We start from the raw sequence: 16,870 nt of genomic DNA, 5'->3' as shown, positions 1-16,870 counted from the left end.
AGATCAATTGGCAGGCCACAACACAGTTGCACTGCTGATTGGTTAAAATAAATGGCATGTTAATGACCAGTGCCAAGTGGGCAGATTAGGAACTGTGTTGCATTCAAGGTATTTAATAAACATGAGTTTTTCTTAGGGTCTTGTACCAGTTTTGTACCTTTTTAGTTTTACATTTTTTGTTATTTGTTTTTTTACAAGAATTAAACTTTTCATTAGAAAAAACAATGGGGGAAGTGCAAGGTTCTGCACTAAAGTTTTCCTGTTTTCTAGGCAGCTTGCTGACATACATCTCTGGGTTTATGTTGAAGCGCTAGCTCTGGGCGGGACGGTTGATGTTTTGGCTACGGACGACCCAGACATGGTTGAGGAGCAGCAGGAGGAGCTACAAGTGTATGAGAAACACAACAGCCTGCTGCATGGGAGCCGGAGACGCAGGTAATGATGTGCCTGTGTGCTGCATATGCTAGAGTGTGCCTGTAGTACATTTGAATTAGTGGCAGTAAGTGTCACTAAGTGTTTTTTTTTTTTTGTTTTTTTTTTTTGTCTCCCCAGTCCCCCCAGAATTAAAAGATTTTGCCTGATGTTAGACTTGTTAGGTGTTAAGAATTCCCCCCCAAAATCATTACATTACATTACAGGCATTTGGCAGACGCTCTTATCCAGAGCGACGTACAACAAAGCGTATACCCAAAACCAGGAACAGATGTGTTGAAAACCCTAGATGGAAGTACAGTTCCAAGTGCAGGGAACGACCATGTAGTTTAACTTGGTCCCTCTAGGTTAATCTGATTAACACAACAAAAACAGCAACAAATCAGTCTATGCAAATAATACAAGCAATAGTTGAGTAGGCACAAGTGCAATAACTAAGTCAACTAAGATAAACAGCTTGCCTAGCTACAACCCTAAGATTAAATAGTCAATTAGAGACTACAGGGAGGTTGGGAGGGATGGGGAGAGGTGCAGCCTGAAGAGGTGAGTCTTCAGTCATCGTTTGAAGGTAGTCAGGGTCTCAGCTGTTCTGACTTCCACAGGAAGGTCATTCCACCATCGTGGAGCCAAAACAGACAGGAGACGTGACCAGGAAGCAGAAGTGCGAAGAGGGGGAGGGGCCAATAGATTCAATGATAGACAAGAATGCTGATCTGAGAGGATCGCCTTCACTATCCATGTGAATATTGAAGTCCCCTACAATTACTACTTTATCTGAATTAACAACCAGGCTGGAAAGGAAATCAGCAAACTCAAGTAAAAAGCCACTGTATGGCCCTGGTGGCCTGTATACAATTGCAAGGATAAAACTGACTGCTTTTTTGTCCTGATGTGCAAAACTGAGAACAAGTACTTCAAAAAAGTAGCAAAAAGATTAGAATTATACAGCAGCAACACCACCGCCACGACCCGTCAGACGGGGAACGTGAGTATAGCTGTAACCAGGAGGGGTGGATTCATTTAAGGCAATATATTCATCAGTTTTAATCCAAGTTTCAGTTACACATAAGATTTCAACTTGGTGATCAGTAATTAACTCATTTACAAGAGTTGCTTAGGGGTTAGTGAACTGATATTAATTAATCCAATTTTTAGCTGAGTTTGGTCAGCCGCATTATTAGTAGAATAAGGTCTGATTTTTTGCAGATTAGTCATACAAACGACCCTAATGGGCTTCTTAGCAAGGCTTAATTTTGGTCGAGGGACAGACACTATCTCAATAGCATGTAACCTGGGCAGCAGTTTTTGGGAACAAGCAGAAATCTGTGTAAGACAGTAGGTCTGCTGCCTGGCCTTGGTTCTGGCGTGTCATAAAATGGAATTTCTAAGACTATACAATAAATTACTAGAGATAAGAGGGGTGAATACCATCTCATTTCAAAAGACCAGGCCTCCCCCAGAAAGTATTCCAGTGGTCTATAAAGCCAACTCCATTTGCAGGGCACCAAACAGACAACCAGCGATTTAGTGATGTCAGTCTGCTGTAGATTTTGTCACCACGCCAAGAGGGAATGGGGCCCGAGCAAATAACTGACCCAGACATCTGTTTTGCCAATTCACACACCGATTTAAAATGATCTTTGGTGATCTCCGATTGCTTCAACTGGATATTGTTAGTGTCGACATGAATAACAATTTCAGAAAACTTGCGTTTAGCCTTAGCCAGCACTTTTAAATTTGCCTCGATGTCGGTCGCTCTAGCCCCTGGAATGCATTGTACTATGGTCGCTGGAGTCGCTAAATTCACGTTTCTTAAAATATAGTCGCCAATTAGACTTTTTTCAACAGGTTTCACAGCTGGTGTGTTGCTGAGGGGGGAGAACCTGTTTGAAACGTGAATAGGACGTTGGAGCCTCCTTGTAATCTCTAAATTGACTGTAATCTTAGGGTTGTAACTAGGTAGCTGTTTCGTAGGTGACTTAGTTAATACACACGTCTTAACTACTGCTTGTATTTTTGCATAGACTGTGTTGTTACTGTTCTCGTTTGTGTTAGTGTAATCAGTTTAACCTACAGGGTCCAAGTTGAACTATGCTGTTGTTCCCTGCACTTGGAACGGTACTTCTCTCTAGGGTTTTCGACACACTTGTTCCTGGTTATGGTTATACACTTTGTTGTACGTCGCTCTGGATAAGAGCGTCTGCCAAATGCCTGTAATGTAATGTAATGGAGCACTGGTGGCTTAAATTTTCGACTACGTTCCCGAACTGTAATCCACCCGCCTTGCTGCAAAGGCTCAGCCGGGGTGCTAACTGTGGACAGACTAGCTGGTGTATCTGGAACCGAGAAGGATTCTATAAACTTCTCACTATCTCGAATTTCATGTAAGGTACGGATGCTAGTTTCCAATTCAGCAATCTTCTCCGTCAGCCTAGCATTTAACCTACACTTATCACAGGTAAATCTATCGTTAACAGTGGAGGAAGAGTAACTAAACATATCGCACACAGAGCAGGAGACAGCCCAAGAGGGAGAGAGAGGTTGAGAAAGAGGGGATACCGGAGGGCAGAAAACAGCCATTAGACCTCGTAAATTACTTGCGCTTTATCTGGCTGATTAGGTAGAATTAGCCGAATAAACACGGTACTCACGGATATCAATCCTCTTCACCTTTCAACTTACTTGTAATATGGGTGTTTTGTTTGAACAAAATGCCCAAAATAATATCAAATATATACTTGAAAGCACAATATAATCCTGTAACAAACTTTTTCAAACACTCGTCACTTTCCACCACAAACAGGAAGTCCCTACCTAGCGTGCCTGCTCCATAAAAGCGAGCTTGACACTTGAGGCTAAGCTACCTAGCGTGTCAGTTTCTTAAAAGCAAGCTTGACACTAAACTACCCAATGTGTCGGCTCCGTAGCAGCCAGCTTGACACTTGATGCCAAGTTTCCTACCCAGCTCAGACATTCGCATTTAAGTTCATAACTATAGGATTGACTAAAGTGGTTTAAGCCTACACTTAAAGCCATCCATTGTAATTTTATCTGAAAAACAGTGTTTCAACATACAAAAAATGCCAAAGGTTACTCACACATACAATACATTGTCTATACAGTTGAGGCCAAAAGTTTACATACACCTAGGCTAAAGATATTCAAACTCAGTTTTTCACAAGTCCGCACATTTTATGTTTTCATACATTTCTTTTGGCAAGTCAATTAGGGCACATACTTTGTTCACAACAGAGGTAATTTTAAAGCAATCGATTAGAGACAGATTTTTCAGCTTTAATTCACTATATCAGAATTCCAGTGGGTCAAAAGTTTACATACACCAAGTTGACTGATGTCTATAAAGTCTGGAAGATTACAGAAATTGATGTAGTGACTTTTTAGAAGCTTCTGATTGGCCAATTGTCATAATTAGGAGTTCAATGAGAGTTAATTGGCACCTGTGGTTGTATTTAAGGGCCTGTCTTTAGAGCCACTGCCTTTTTTCACTTGATACTATGGGAAAATCCAAGCAACTCAAGACCTCTGAAAAAAATGTGGACCTCCACAAGTCCAGTTCCTCCATAGGAGCATTTTCCAAACAACAGAAGGTACCATGGTGTGACGACCTGGGCTTAGCTGCCCCAGCGCCGCACTTACCCACACCCATTTAGACTGATTACCTCCCTGGTTTCCGCTGTTACATGGTCCAGCCCATAAAAATATGGTGACGAAGTCAAAAATGGCGGTGCACTGTGAGTTGGAAAAATGGTCGGTCCGCAACTGTAGCTCCAAATCCCCGTGTTAAGCAACGCAAAGTTTGAGGTAGTAATCGTCCTTCGTCTAACGCGGTTTTAACTGTGGGATCTCCTGGCGCAATGCGATCTCAACTCGCCGTGATCTTGAAGTGGTTGTTTTTCTTTCTTTCATTTTAAAACAAGGAAGTAGGTTGCTGACGTGTGACCGGCGAAATACAAATCCTGGAGTGGATTATAACTTGCCGACTGGCAAACTGACTCACGGAACGTGATTAGAAAGAGGGAATTGACGGTTCTATGAGTAGCAAAAGGATTAATTTGTTGTTGTTTTTTACCAGAACTCTGTTCGGGATTGAATGGAACTGAACTGAATTGGATGCTGTGTGCATTTTTGCATGTTTGTCGGTTTGGAAAACACGGAACGGATTATTTTTGTTTGGATGCACTTAGATTTTGAATTCACCGGTTTTTTGCAATGTATTTCTTCTTTGCGTTTACAGTTTATGGTGTTGTGTGTTTTTTTGTGGATGTGGGGGTTTGCACTGTTATTAATATTGAAAATCAATGAAATGTTATAGGGTGTATGTCATTAATATAACATGTTTCATGCATCCTTTGTGGGTTTGATTTGTCTGAAGCTGATCTTGTATGTCAGGAGAGAGACCAAATTAACTCCCAGGGCTGAACAAACTTTGGTCCGAAAGGTTCAACTGAACCCCAAGACAACAACAAAGGAACTGGTGAAGGAGTTTGAGACATCAGGTACCAAAGTATCTACATCTACCATTAAGATTATCCTTCATTGCCATGGCAAGAAAGAAGGCCCTACCCCAAGACCAGCATAAAAAAGCCAGAATGAAGTTTGCAGGTGATCACCAGGATGAAGACCTAGCCTTTTGGAGGAGTGTTTTCTGGTCAGACAAAAATTGAACTGGTTGGCCATAATGATATGTATGGAGGAAAAAGGGTGAGGCTTTTAATCCGAAGAACACCATCCCGAATGTGAAGCTTGGGGGTGGCGGCATCATGTTGTGGAGGTGTTTTGCTGGAAAAGGGACTGATGCACTTCAGAAAATAGATGGCATCATGTGGAAGGAGGATTATATAGAAAAACTGAAGCAACATCTCAAGACATAAACTAGAAAGTTAAAACTTGGTCCGGCGGCCAAGTGTCTTTTTTGATGGGGGCCTGGCGAGGGCCAGCGACAGACTGATGGCAGGATTAAGGTAGGGCCCTATAATTTCGGTGAATCACGGACGGAATCGCGGAATTGAAAATTTAAATAAAGCTATAACACAGATTCCATAGGGCCCTACATTAAGTCAGTGCTAAAAGCTGACTGGAGATTAGAAAATATAACTACGTAATGTGAATGTTGTTATAAATAAGTCATTTATTCAACACACATTTTAAAAAATCAAAAACTGTTTACAGCATAGAGTAGTCTTACAAAGAATCTGACAACAATGTACAGACTTGGAATGCTGTGTTTTCAACAACAACAAAATGCATTTAATTAAAATAAACAATATCAAAGTTTTTGCGCTCTACAAAAACTTGTATCCAAGTCCTGATTGGCTACTGAGTCTTACAACAAAGCCTTGGAATGCTGGGCACATTTAAATAGGGATGGGAAACGAGAACCGGTTCCAAGTTGTCCTATTCATTGGAATCGTATGCCTCCGAGTTTATCGATGTTTTTACGACAGCTGCGCATTGCAAAACAATGAAGTAACGCCTTGGGGGAGGCACGCACGCAGGCAGCCTCTCTCAGGTGTTTGTTTTGGACGGCAGCTGTCACAGCAAATTTGATCCAGGCTGCCAGCCTTGATACATTCTGTTGCGATAAAGATTCTCAGACAACTCAGCAATTTCTCTGGATTGACGGGTTATTTTCTAGCCTGAAATGCGATCGCTTTACTAAATGGCTGCACATGTCATGTAGCGTGCAAGTAGTTGGATATCTCCCTGGATATGAAGTAAATGTATTTACCAGTAAATAATAATTATACATGCGATTTTATCCATGGAAATAGAGATACAAAATGGCAAAATAAATGTTGTGGTTGCGATTGCCGTCGTAGATGTCAGAAGGAAGTTTCACTTTTGCTGTCTTTGCAGTGATTTGGGCTGGAAACGAGCTGTAAGAGCGGGATATGCACAACACTGCCTACTCGTTGACTACTGAATCTTACAACAATGTACAGCCTTGGAATGCTGGGCACATTTCAACAACAACAAAATATCTATGTATCTGTGTTACTGACTGTTTGGCTAGCTAGCTAAGTTGGCTAAATGACCACGTTGTTGTGCACATCAATGTCACCAAGCTAACGTTATTAATAAACAAGTGAAGTCGTTATTTCGATGGCGATTAATAAATCATGTAATGTTACAATGTATCGAACGTTACATTCATGCTACTAGTTTAACGTTACCTACACACTGCTTAAGTTAATATATAAAAAGAATGTACTTAACGAGATGAAGTGATAACACAGTTTGTAACGAGGTTAGTTAGCCTACTAAAGAAACGGTGCCTTGCTTGGTACCGTTAGCTTGTGATAGTTGGAAGCATCAAGTGTTGAATGTCACTCTATGCACAATGAGGGTAAAGAACACTGATCTCAGACCTGCTGTTTTCCTATAGTGCGTTCATGTTTTAACCAACAGATGTCGCTGGTGAGCTTTCCAACCGAGCTGCCCCGCTGTAACTATTTTAAAAAACATCTTAAAAATACATTTTTAAAAAAAAAATCCCTGATGCTTAGGCCTGGCAGGGGGGTCAGTTTAGGTTTTAGTACACTGGCGGAAACCCTGCTGAATCCCATAGAAAATTTGGGGACTGAAATGGAAAAGCGTGTCCGAGCAAGGAGGCCCACAAACATGACTGATTTACACCAGTTCTGTCAGAACGAATGGGCAAAAATTCCAGCAAAGTATTGTGAGAAGCTTGTGGAAGGCTACCCCCAAAGTTTGATTCAAGTTAAGCAATTAAAAGGCAATGCCACCAAATACTAACAAAGTGTATGTAAACTTTTGGCTCACTGCTAGTCTTATATAGTACATAAAAGCTGAAATAAATCTGTTTCTTAGCTATTATTTTGAAATTACCTCTTATGGAAATAAAGTAGATACGCTAATTGATTTAACATGGTAACATGAAATGTGTGGAGTTGTGAAAAATTGAGTTTGAATGTCTTTAGCCTAGGTGTATGTAAACTTTTGGCCTCATTAATTCAAACTGGCAAAGTCTAGGCTTGCCATTGAAAGTATTGATATCAAAATTACGTCACAAGAAACAAAATTGGCTAGCTTACCTCATACAAATGAAACCAGCTGTATTCAAAAGCTATTTCCGTGTTTCCAAAATTATTCCAAGGAACTTGGCCCTGTGAGTGCAAACATACAGTGCATTAATGGGGCGAACATATGTGTGGTTAGGTTTGTAAAAGTCAAGATTTATTTAATAGGCCTCAATATGTCAAATTTTTATCTATTTATGTATTCATCTGTCTGGCCTTTCTGTAGCGTGAATTATTTTATGTTTCTTGATATAAATGTCTGCTTGTAAATGTGAATGTTACATGCTGCTTGGGTAATGTCCCCATGGGGATAATGAAGTATTCTATATATGTGTGTATGCATGTATGTACAGTATTTATTTTACAATCAGTATTTATTTTAAATTGCAAATATACAAATACTTGTACATTTTGTAAAATAATCTTGACAACCAAGTATAAACATATTCTTTCTGGAGGAATATGCATTCTGTTCATATTAATTGGCTGTTTCATACATTCATTTAAATGTCTTGCATCAGGCAATTTTTGTTATTTGAAACTTTGATGTCATTAAAACTTCAAATGATGAAGTTTTAATGACCACACTGTCAGGTGGTAAGATTACAAAACACAGGGCCAGGTGTGCACTTGTATATGTCCATTTTGTGTCCGTATCCAATGTTTTTATTTGCATATGTACTTAAATATCCAATGGGGAGACATATTTTTTGTGGGCGTAGAGCATTTTAGATGATGTAATCAGTCAAGAAAAAGGAGGAGGAAAAAAACACACAATCCCCTAAGTTTGGGGATTTATGGTGTGAATGTGTGAAGTTATTTATGAATTCTGTCTGTTGAAATGGGGCCAGAAGGTGTATAAAGGAATGTTTTTAAGGGCTGAGAGTCCATGGTCATTGTGGTTATTTCTGTGGGGTCCCTGAAAAGTGCCAAACCTTCAGTGCTGTATAGGTATGGGGCATGCCGCCCCACCAAGACGTAACTTGGTGGGATGGCATACCTGCCATCCCAATATACATGGAATTTTGACTTAACCAGCATCTTGTGATGAAGTAATCTTTGAGGAGAATAAGTAACTCACTAAGATAGTCATGGGCTAAACCGTTAAAGGCTTTATATGTTAACAGAAAGATTTTATAGTCAATTATAGATTTGACAGGCAGCCAGTGAAGAGATTTAAGCACTGGACTGATATGTTCCCATCCATTTCTTAGCTCTTGTAAGGACCCTAGCAGCTGCATTCTGTACAAGTTGGTGACATTTCAAGGTCGCGTTGGTACATCCTGACAATAAGACAGTTGAGTAATCAAGCCGAGAGGATACAAATGCATGTGATATTTTTTCATCATCCTGGAGGGACAACATCTTCCTTAATTTAGATATGCTCTTTTGGTGGATGAAGGCCAATGATTATTAATATGGGCCTGAAAGGAAAGATCTAAATCAAAAGTTAAACCAAGGTGTTTTAACAACTGCTTTGGAGGAGACAGAGAAGCAATTTATATTTCAGGAAAACTGTAGGACTTCATCTCTAAGAGCTACTCAGCAGCTCGGTTTTATCAGAATTCAACATGAGGAAATTTTAGTTCATCCAAACTTTAGCATCTTTAAGACAGGCCTCTACTTTGTGTAGTGGATAAACTTTGCCTGTTTTAAAAGGCATATAAAGTTGCATTTCATCTGCATAGCAGTGATAGTTAACACCATGACTGCTTATGGTGTCCCCTAGAGGGATCATGTACAAGGAAAAATCAAAGGACCCAGCACAGATCCTTGTCGTGCACCAAAGTGTGAACCCTGGTATACTCAGAGGACCTATTTACCCTTACATCCTGAAGTCCGTCAGCGAGATAGGATTTCAACCACAACCAAGGGCTTTCCCAGTGACACCAACTGATTTTTGTAACTTATGGAGGAGGATATTGTGGTCTGTGGTATCAAAGGCAACTCTCAGATCAAGCAGGGCAAGAACAGAGATATCGCCACAATCAAGGGGGAGAAACAGATCATTCAAGATTCAGGCGAGGGCTGTCTCAGTAATATGATGCTTCCTAAAACCAGAATGAAACCTCTCATACACCTTTTTATCCTGTAAGAAAGAAGAGCGTTGTTGTGCTACACATTTAACATGAGTCTTTGATAGACATAGGTTTGTAGTTAGCCAGGTCTGTCGAATCCAAGTTTGTTCTCTTGAGTAGTGGCTTGAATTCTGCCTACTAAAAGATATGGGAACATTGCTGGATAACAGTGAAGGGTTAATTATATGAAGAATTGGTTGAAAGGGATTTAGAGATCAACTGCCGTCTAGGTGTAGCGGCTGTAATAATGCGGGCACTGTATCGAACAGTGGTGGTGAACTGAGCCAAATGGCAAAGCTCTTGATTTACCAGTTGATCTTCATCCCTACTCTCACCTGTGGTCACAAGCTCTGGGTAGTAACCAAAAGAGTAAGATTGCGAATACAAGCGGCGGGAATGGGGTTTCTCCGTAGGGTGGCAGGGTTTACTCTCCTTGATAGAGTGAGGAGCTCAGCTGTCCGGGAGCACCTCAAAATAGAGCCACTGCTCCTCCGCATTGAAAGGAGTCAGTTGAGGTGGTTCAGGCATCCGATAAGAGTGCCTCCTGGGCTCCTCCCTCTGGAGGTGTTCCAGGCACGGCCACTAGGGGGGAGACCCAGGGGCAGACCTAGAAATCTCACTAAGATTATCCATGGTACATTCAGCACCAGAAGGAGGGCGACAGACTCCAACTAAAAAAAGAAACGTTATTCTCAGGAGTAACCTTAGAGCAAGAAATTCAAATTGATTTTTCAATTTAACAGTCTGAAACACATAGACAGCAAAGGCATGATCTGACGTAAAGGGCTACACCACCACCCCAATCAGTTCTAAAAATATTGTAACCATTAATCAGCAACACAGTTTTTAGCTAGGTTTCAGTCAGTACTAGGGCATCTCGGTCAGCATGAGAGAAAAGCATATTTATATGATCCATTTGCTGACTTTGTAATAAGCTTCTAACATACAAGTATAACAGGCAAAAAACCCTTCATAGATTTAAAAACAATTGCATTATTCAAGGAATTTGGTTTAGGAATGTATTGTGAAATTGGAGTCATGAAGGTAGTCTGAAGTTGATATACATTGCTAATGTGCCTCGCAACATCATAAAACGTTCTTGGCCGATTTCCCATTATAATGGGAATAGAGCTAATGGAATTTGATGGTCCAAGTCCAGTAGAAAAACGTGCAATCCAATTTCATTTCACCAGAATGTGGCCCGTAAACAAATCTTTTATGTTGTGTCTTTGCAGGGAGAAGGTGGTGAGCAAGGAGTTCATGAGAAAGTACATCCATGTGGCCAAAGTCATCACACCTGTGCTGACACAAGAGGCAGCTGATCACATTGCGGAGGAGTACTCCCGACTGCGCAGTCAGGAGCAGCTGGGATCAGATGTTGCTAGGGTGAGAATCAATTCTTGTTTTATCAGAGACCATTCATAACCATTTAACCAAAAACTTAAATGTTTTATTATTACTGTCTGCAGGTGATAATACGAATACCCCCAGAAACAATATTTGTTGTGCTGTTTCTACTACTGTTTCTAAAAATTGGACAAATTATTCCGGATGTACTTGGGAATACTCCACTCCTGTTTAATACAAAAAGTATGTGAATTTGCATAAATTCTTTTGGTAGCATCTCATTGTGTTTAGCGATTTTAAAGTCAGTCAAATGTGTGCAGGTTTTTGATTTAGTCATTTGAAGTTGTCCTGTCAATATGATGTTTTGCCATTTAACATTGTATATGTACTTCCATGTTTCCCTTGCCTCAAGCGCCTGTAACTAAGTTGTTGTGTATTATGTCTGTGATACTTCTTTCACACTGAAATAATAACCCAGGTAAAATTTGCATTTGTTGTTGACGTGAACTGCGCTATTCGACCTAGGGTCTATGAGCCTGGTCACGACTTGGGATTTATGTGGGTTTGATATGGCTTGGCTTCAGGTATGGGGGGGGGGACACAGGTTACTGTACGCAGCATGGGTAGTTGACCGACCTTCAATCTTTTCATGTTTGGTAACTCTGAGCCCGAAGGTGATTTTGATGTTTTTTCACTACCCTCCGTTTTTTTACAGATTGAACAGGTTTATCCTATGGATAACCCCTCATGCAACTTCTCAATATTAGGCCTTCATGCAATAAGGATTAGTTGGTGGGCCCTGTTATAGGAAGAAAAAAATAATTTTTGCTTCATTAAAAAAATGTGTTCACTTCAGTATATCTCCTAAATGAAAAATGTCAGTTCAGGTTTATCATCTCCCATTACAAGTATATGTTGTATGAAGTAACCACATCATAGAGCCGTGTCAGTAGGACATACCATTGCTTTATGACGTGTAAAAATATCAACAGAGTACCTCATGGAAATATGCTCAGAGAACTGAAATGCGGAAATAAAACATATTTCTTTTATTTAGTTGAGACTGCAACCAATTAAAACTATAAATAACTATGTTTAACAACAAATGACCTTAGAAGAACTATAGAGATGCATAAAGCTGGAATGGGCTACTAATGTATTTCTGAAGGCCTGGGTGTTCATCAATCTACAATAAGGCAAGTTTTCTCCAAATTGAGGAAATTCTATACTGTTGCTAATCTCCATAGGAATGGGCATCCTGCAAAGATCACAGCAAGAGCACAGTATGCAATGCTGAAGGTGTCAAAAAGACCCCAGGGGTAACAGCAAAGGACCTGCATAAATTTCTTGAACTTGTTGAAGTCTCTGTTCATGTGTGTGGTATTCATGGGAGGACACCATGGAGGAAACCACTGCTCTCCAAAAAAAACATTGCTGCACATCTCAAGTTTGCCAAAGGCCACCTGGCTGCTTCACAATGCTTCTGGGACAATTATGCTATGAATGGCTGAGACAAACTTTTTTGAAGCAATGCGCTATTCTATGTTTGGAGGAAAAAAGCAGTGCTAATTAACACCATTAACATCCCAACTGTGAAGCATGGTTGAAGCAGCGTCATGGTTTGGGGTTGCTTTGCTGCCTGAACAGCTTGCAGTCATTGAGGGAACAAAGAATTCAAAATTGTATCAAGAAATTTTACAAGAGAATGTCAGGTTAGCAAACTGGCACCTGAAGCTTAATATAACAGTGATGCCACCAGACAATGACCCATAGTGCATGAGTAAATCGACAACAATTGTTTAAAAAGAAAAAAATGTTTTGGAATGATCAAGTCAGAGTTGAGAACCCTTTGAGATGTTGTGGAATGACCTGAAGAAGTCTGTTCATGCAAGAAATCGAGAACTGAAACAGTTTTGTAAGGTCTAAAATGGTCTAAAATTCCTACCTGTAATGAAGCTCTTGGTGGTTAGGAGTTTGTCAACAATATGGGGTGTCTGGTCAGGACACGGAGGCAGGAAATTCTTTTGGGGGGGTTTATTATAAATGGAATGCAAATACACAGGCACAGGCAATCTCTGGTCTCCTCTTAGGATTAAATCAGGTGGGTGTGCATGTGTGTGTGTGTGTGGTTCTAAACAAGGAAAAAGAGATACAGTTAGCCTACTTCTACACTTATTATCAACCGTACATTATATAGGCTACATAAATCTCTCTATCACCCCTAGGCATCAAATATTATTTAACTAGCATCACAGTTAGAAATCTTGAATATCAGCTATACAGTAACAGGAAATAAACGGTGCTAATCACATAGCTTACTAAACACATCGGAATATTCTACCGTATGTAGATGCACAGGCGCGAGGAATAACACTCAAATATACCTAGCATAAATCGCCAATATGTGATGATTAACGGAATACTGCTGATAAAACTTAAGACATTATGCTATACAAATTACTATCAGACAATGGATTCACTAATAATCTAAACTAAATATCCTTGACTATACAGAAAGGTGTACTTACTGCTGTTTATTGACGCACACAAAGGAAACTTAACTCGCTAGAAATTACCGTTGAACTGACTAACTTTGCACAAATTTAACCGCGGCAAGCGCGAGCCGTAAACGAAAGGGGCGTTGCCTAGCAACAGGTTAGGTCTTCACTGTCCATACTCTGAGCCTTTTGCACACTACCCATTGTGCAAGTCTGATCAGCAGCTATAGGAAACATTTAGTGGAGGTTGTTGCTGCTAAAGAGGTCCTACCAGTTACTTCATACTGGTTCCCATACTTCTTCCAGCCTGAACTGTGAATGTTCAGACAATGCATTCAGTAAAGACATGAAATGTGCAATTGTGTGATTAGTTTAAGCTGAATGTGTTCCTCTATTATTGTGACTTAAATGAAGATCGGACTAATGAGTAATTAATGCAGAAATCCAGGTAATTCCAAAGGGTTCACAAATTTTTCCTTGCAACTGTACATTTATAAATACTATTTACCACCGTTTCTGTATGATTTCTTTAGAGGTGTGGAATATTTTTATCAGTAAATGTAAATGCCCTATAATGTGCATACCCAGGTTTTTCGGCACGTACTAATGTTAATCAAAGAAATGCGTTGATAACATGCAACCAGCCACATCCTCAGATTATGAAGCATGGGGCTTTATTTATGAAAATAAAAATGGACGTACTAAGCAACTTCATTACTTGCCGTGAAGTGTGGTGACGTTCAAATTGATGTGGAAACCCAGGCAAGCTTTTACATAGTAAATAGCCGAGTAAGCCAACCAAAGGAACTCATCTGGCGTGTGCTTATTATAAATGCCTGTGACCAGGTAGCTGTCTTTACCATTAACCCAGTGTTCAGAAGATGAGGCTGTGTCAACACAGCAAGCAAATTAGCTGAATACATTTTACTTTAAACATCGAACCAACTTAAAAAGCGTTGATGAGTAAAATTAACATTTATTAAAGAAATGAAACGCCTTTAAAATGCCTACGGTCTCCAATAAGACACTACATCTAGATGCTTTTCAACACCATCTAGTGCCCCTGATTTCCAAATCTGAAGCCCCCTCCATGACCTAGCTGGTTAGCAACCCTCTCATTTTCTCTTTAGATGGCATTCTGTAAACATACAATGGCAAAAATGCCCATTATTTGTTTTAGCAGCTCAGAGGCGGTATAACTCTTTTTAAATACATTTTTTATTGTGCAATGAAGTGGTAACCAAACAAGTGGAGACAAGTACAGGGACACCTAAACAAATGAAAGGGATTGTACAAAGTAAGACAAAGACAAACAACAAAGACAAAAGGGGCAAAAGCAAACTGAGGAATACAACATGTGTTCAGACTGGTGGGTATGTAGTAAGAGTGAAGAATCGAGAGGGAGAAAAAGAAAAATAATATAATAATAATAAAGTAGAAAAAAATAAATGAATAAAAACAATAATAAACAAAACCATTTTAAGCAGTTTGGTGTGAATGTGGTTAGTATCAGGGTTGTCAAGGATGACTGTGTGCGTGGGTGTGTGTGTCTATAGACTATAGACTAAGTGTGGGGAAAAGAAGAAAAAAAACTACAGTGACAAATATATAATATTAAAAATTATCATTACAATAATATCAAATAATTATATTAATTATCCTAGAAATATTTTAATCAATAATAGTAGAAGCAAACAAAAGAATAGTTGTTAAATATTATGAATATTATGAATATTGGGGGAAGCTTCCATACAGTACACAATGAAACAGGATTGCACAGTAACTGTGGAAATGTAAAAGGTAGGATTAGGGTCCAAAGAAGAGTAAAAAGGTATATTAAATAAACTGCATGGTAATTACAGATATGTTTTCTGACAGATTGGTGAGTTTAGGTATAACTCTAGCAGCTGATACATTTATACAAATGAGCACATCATGATTTTTGGTCACCTAGCATCCAATTCCCACTAGAATGTACTGTAAAAACCATGCTTACTTTTCAAGGACAGCTAACTTTTTAAAATAATGAATGATTTGGTTTATTACAAATGAAAATAAAGCCTTATACCTGCAAATTACTTCTGGAACAGAATAATAAAATATTTAGCTTGGTCAAATACAATTTTTTGAAAATATTTTCCGCAGAGGTTGTCATTCCTTTTGGTGGTGGCTGATCATGTTACCTATATCAAGCATTACATTTATGGCTACTCTCCCCTACGTTTATGAAAGGAAAGAATCTTTTAAAATATTTTTTAAACACCTTCCAGGGCTCCAGAATAACGTTTTACATTGGTTGCACTGGTGCGCCTAACTTTTTAATTTAAGTGCATCCAAAATTTTTCACCGCACCTTTTGGCGCCACAATAATACATTAAGCGTTACCTTGTTTTTCAGTTCCCATACACATTGGTAATTTCCTAACACATTATGTAAATGATTGTAAACAGGAATAAAGGTGCAGATAAATGTTTCTTTCTTTATTTAAATCACAGCACAAACAAGAAATCGCAATAACCTCAATTGTTTAAAAAATAAGCTTAAAAGGTGCTGATGTTTAAAGTGTTTGACAAACTATATAACTAAATAAATCAAACTCAAATAACTCAAACAAAAGTGTGCGCTGCTCCCGGAGGAGTACAGGGCGCGGTTTCACACATACATGTCTTATTTTTTTCCCCACCCACATTCAGCAAAGAAGAATATCAGGGTCATAGCCAATCAGAGGCAGAGTAGGGGCGGGTTTTCGCAGAATGCGGGTGGGAAAAATAAATAATGCTACACATATACACACACTGTATTACGACGGAGTATTAGGGCCACATTGAGGGGGGAAAAAATTCGGAGATTTCAAGAATAAGGTCGTAATATCACAAAAATAAAGTCAAAAACATAATTTTTTGGAAAATATATTACCAGCGACCAATGTGGCCCTAATACTCTGTCGTAACACACACACAGACAGACCTGCTAAATGTCAGGCGCACCGGTGTGACCAATGGAAATGTTTAGTCGCACTTGACAGATTTTTGGTCGCATGTGTGACCAAAATGGTCGCACTCTGGAACCTTGCCTTCATCTTTAGGAACAGTTGCCTGTTAGACAGTTGAGAGACGGTGATTCTGGAGATGCTTTGCTATTTGATAGCCTATGGAATTAAACAACTTGAAATATGAAAAGTGTAGTTTTTATTAATGGGACACTAATTTTAATCTTAGTTAATACCCCTCTAAATTGAACACATGCAGCAGCGCATAATTATGTTGCACTGACAATAATTTGCGGCATGCTTAGTAAATATGGCCTTTGGTTTAAAATCAGAAGGGACTTTATAGATGTCAAATTAAGCTAAGCTGAAGTCGAACCAAAGTCATTTACAGTCAGCTCTATAACGTTGGGGACAAAAGACATATTTTTTCTTGATTTGACAATTTTTGATTTGTAATGAAACAAT

General features: G+C 39.3%; 1 protein-coding gene across 3 annotated transcripts in view; it reads left to right on the top strand.

Moving 5' to 3' along the window:
• The window catches only part of mcm3 (minichromosome maintenance complex component 3), a 111,418-nt gene that overhangs the window by 68,184 nt on the left and 26,364 nt on the right, over positions 1-16,870 (top strand). For 2 of the 3 annotated variants that reach the window (XM_064341053.1, XM_064341055.1), the window contains exons 11-12: positions 309-435; positions 10,807-10,957. In XM_064341053.1, the coding sequence (XP_064197123.1) occupies positions 309-435; positions 10,807-10,957 (278 nt within the window). Of the gene's footprint in view, positions 1-308; positions 436-10,806; positions 10,958-11,040; positions 11,407-16,870 lie in introns of those variants that run through there. The other variant, XM_064341056.1, reaches the window with a different exon arrangement.

This window comes from Anguilla rostrata, chromosome 6 (assembly GCF_018555375.3).
Source record: "Anguilla rostrata isolate EN2019 chromosome 6, ASM1855537v3, whole genome shotgun sequence".
Taxonomy (NCBI): Eukaryota; Metazoa; Chordata; class Actinopteri; order Anguilliformes; family Anguillidae; genus Anguilla; species Anguilla rostrata.
This window is presented reverse-complemented; position numbering and strand designations above follow the sequence as displayed.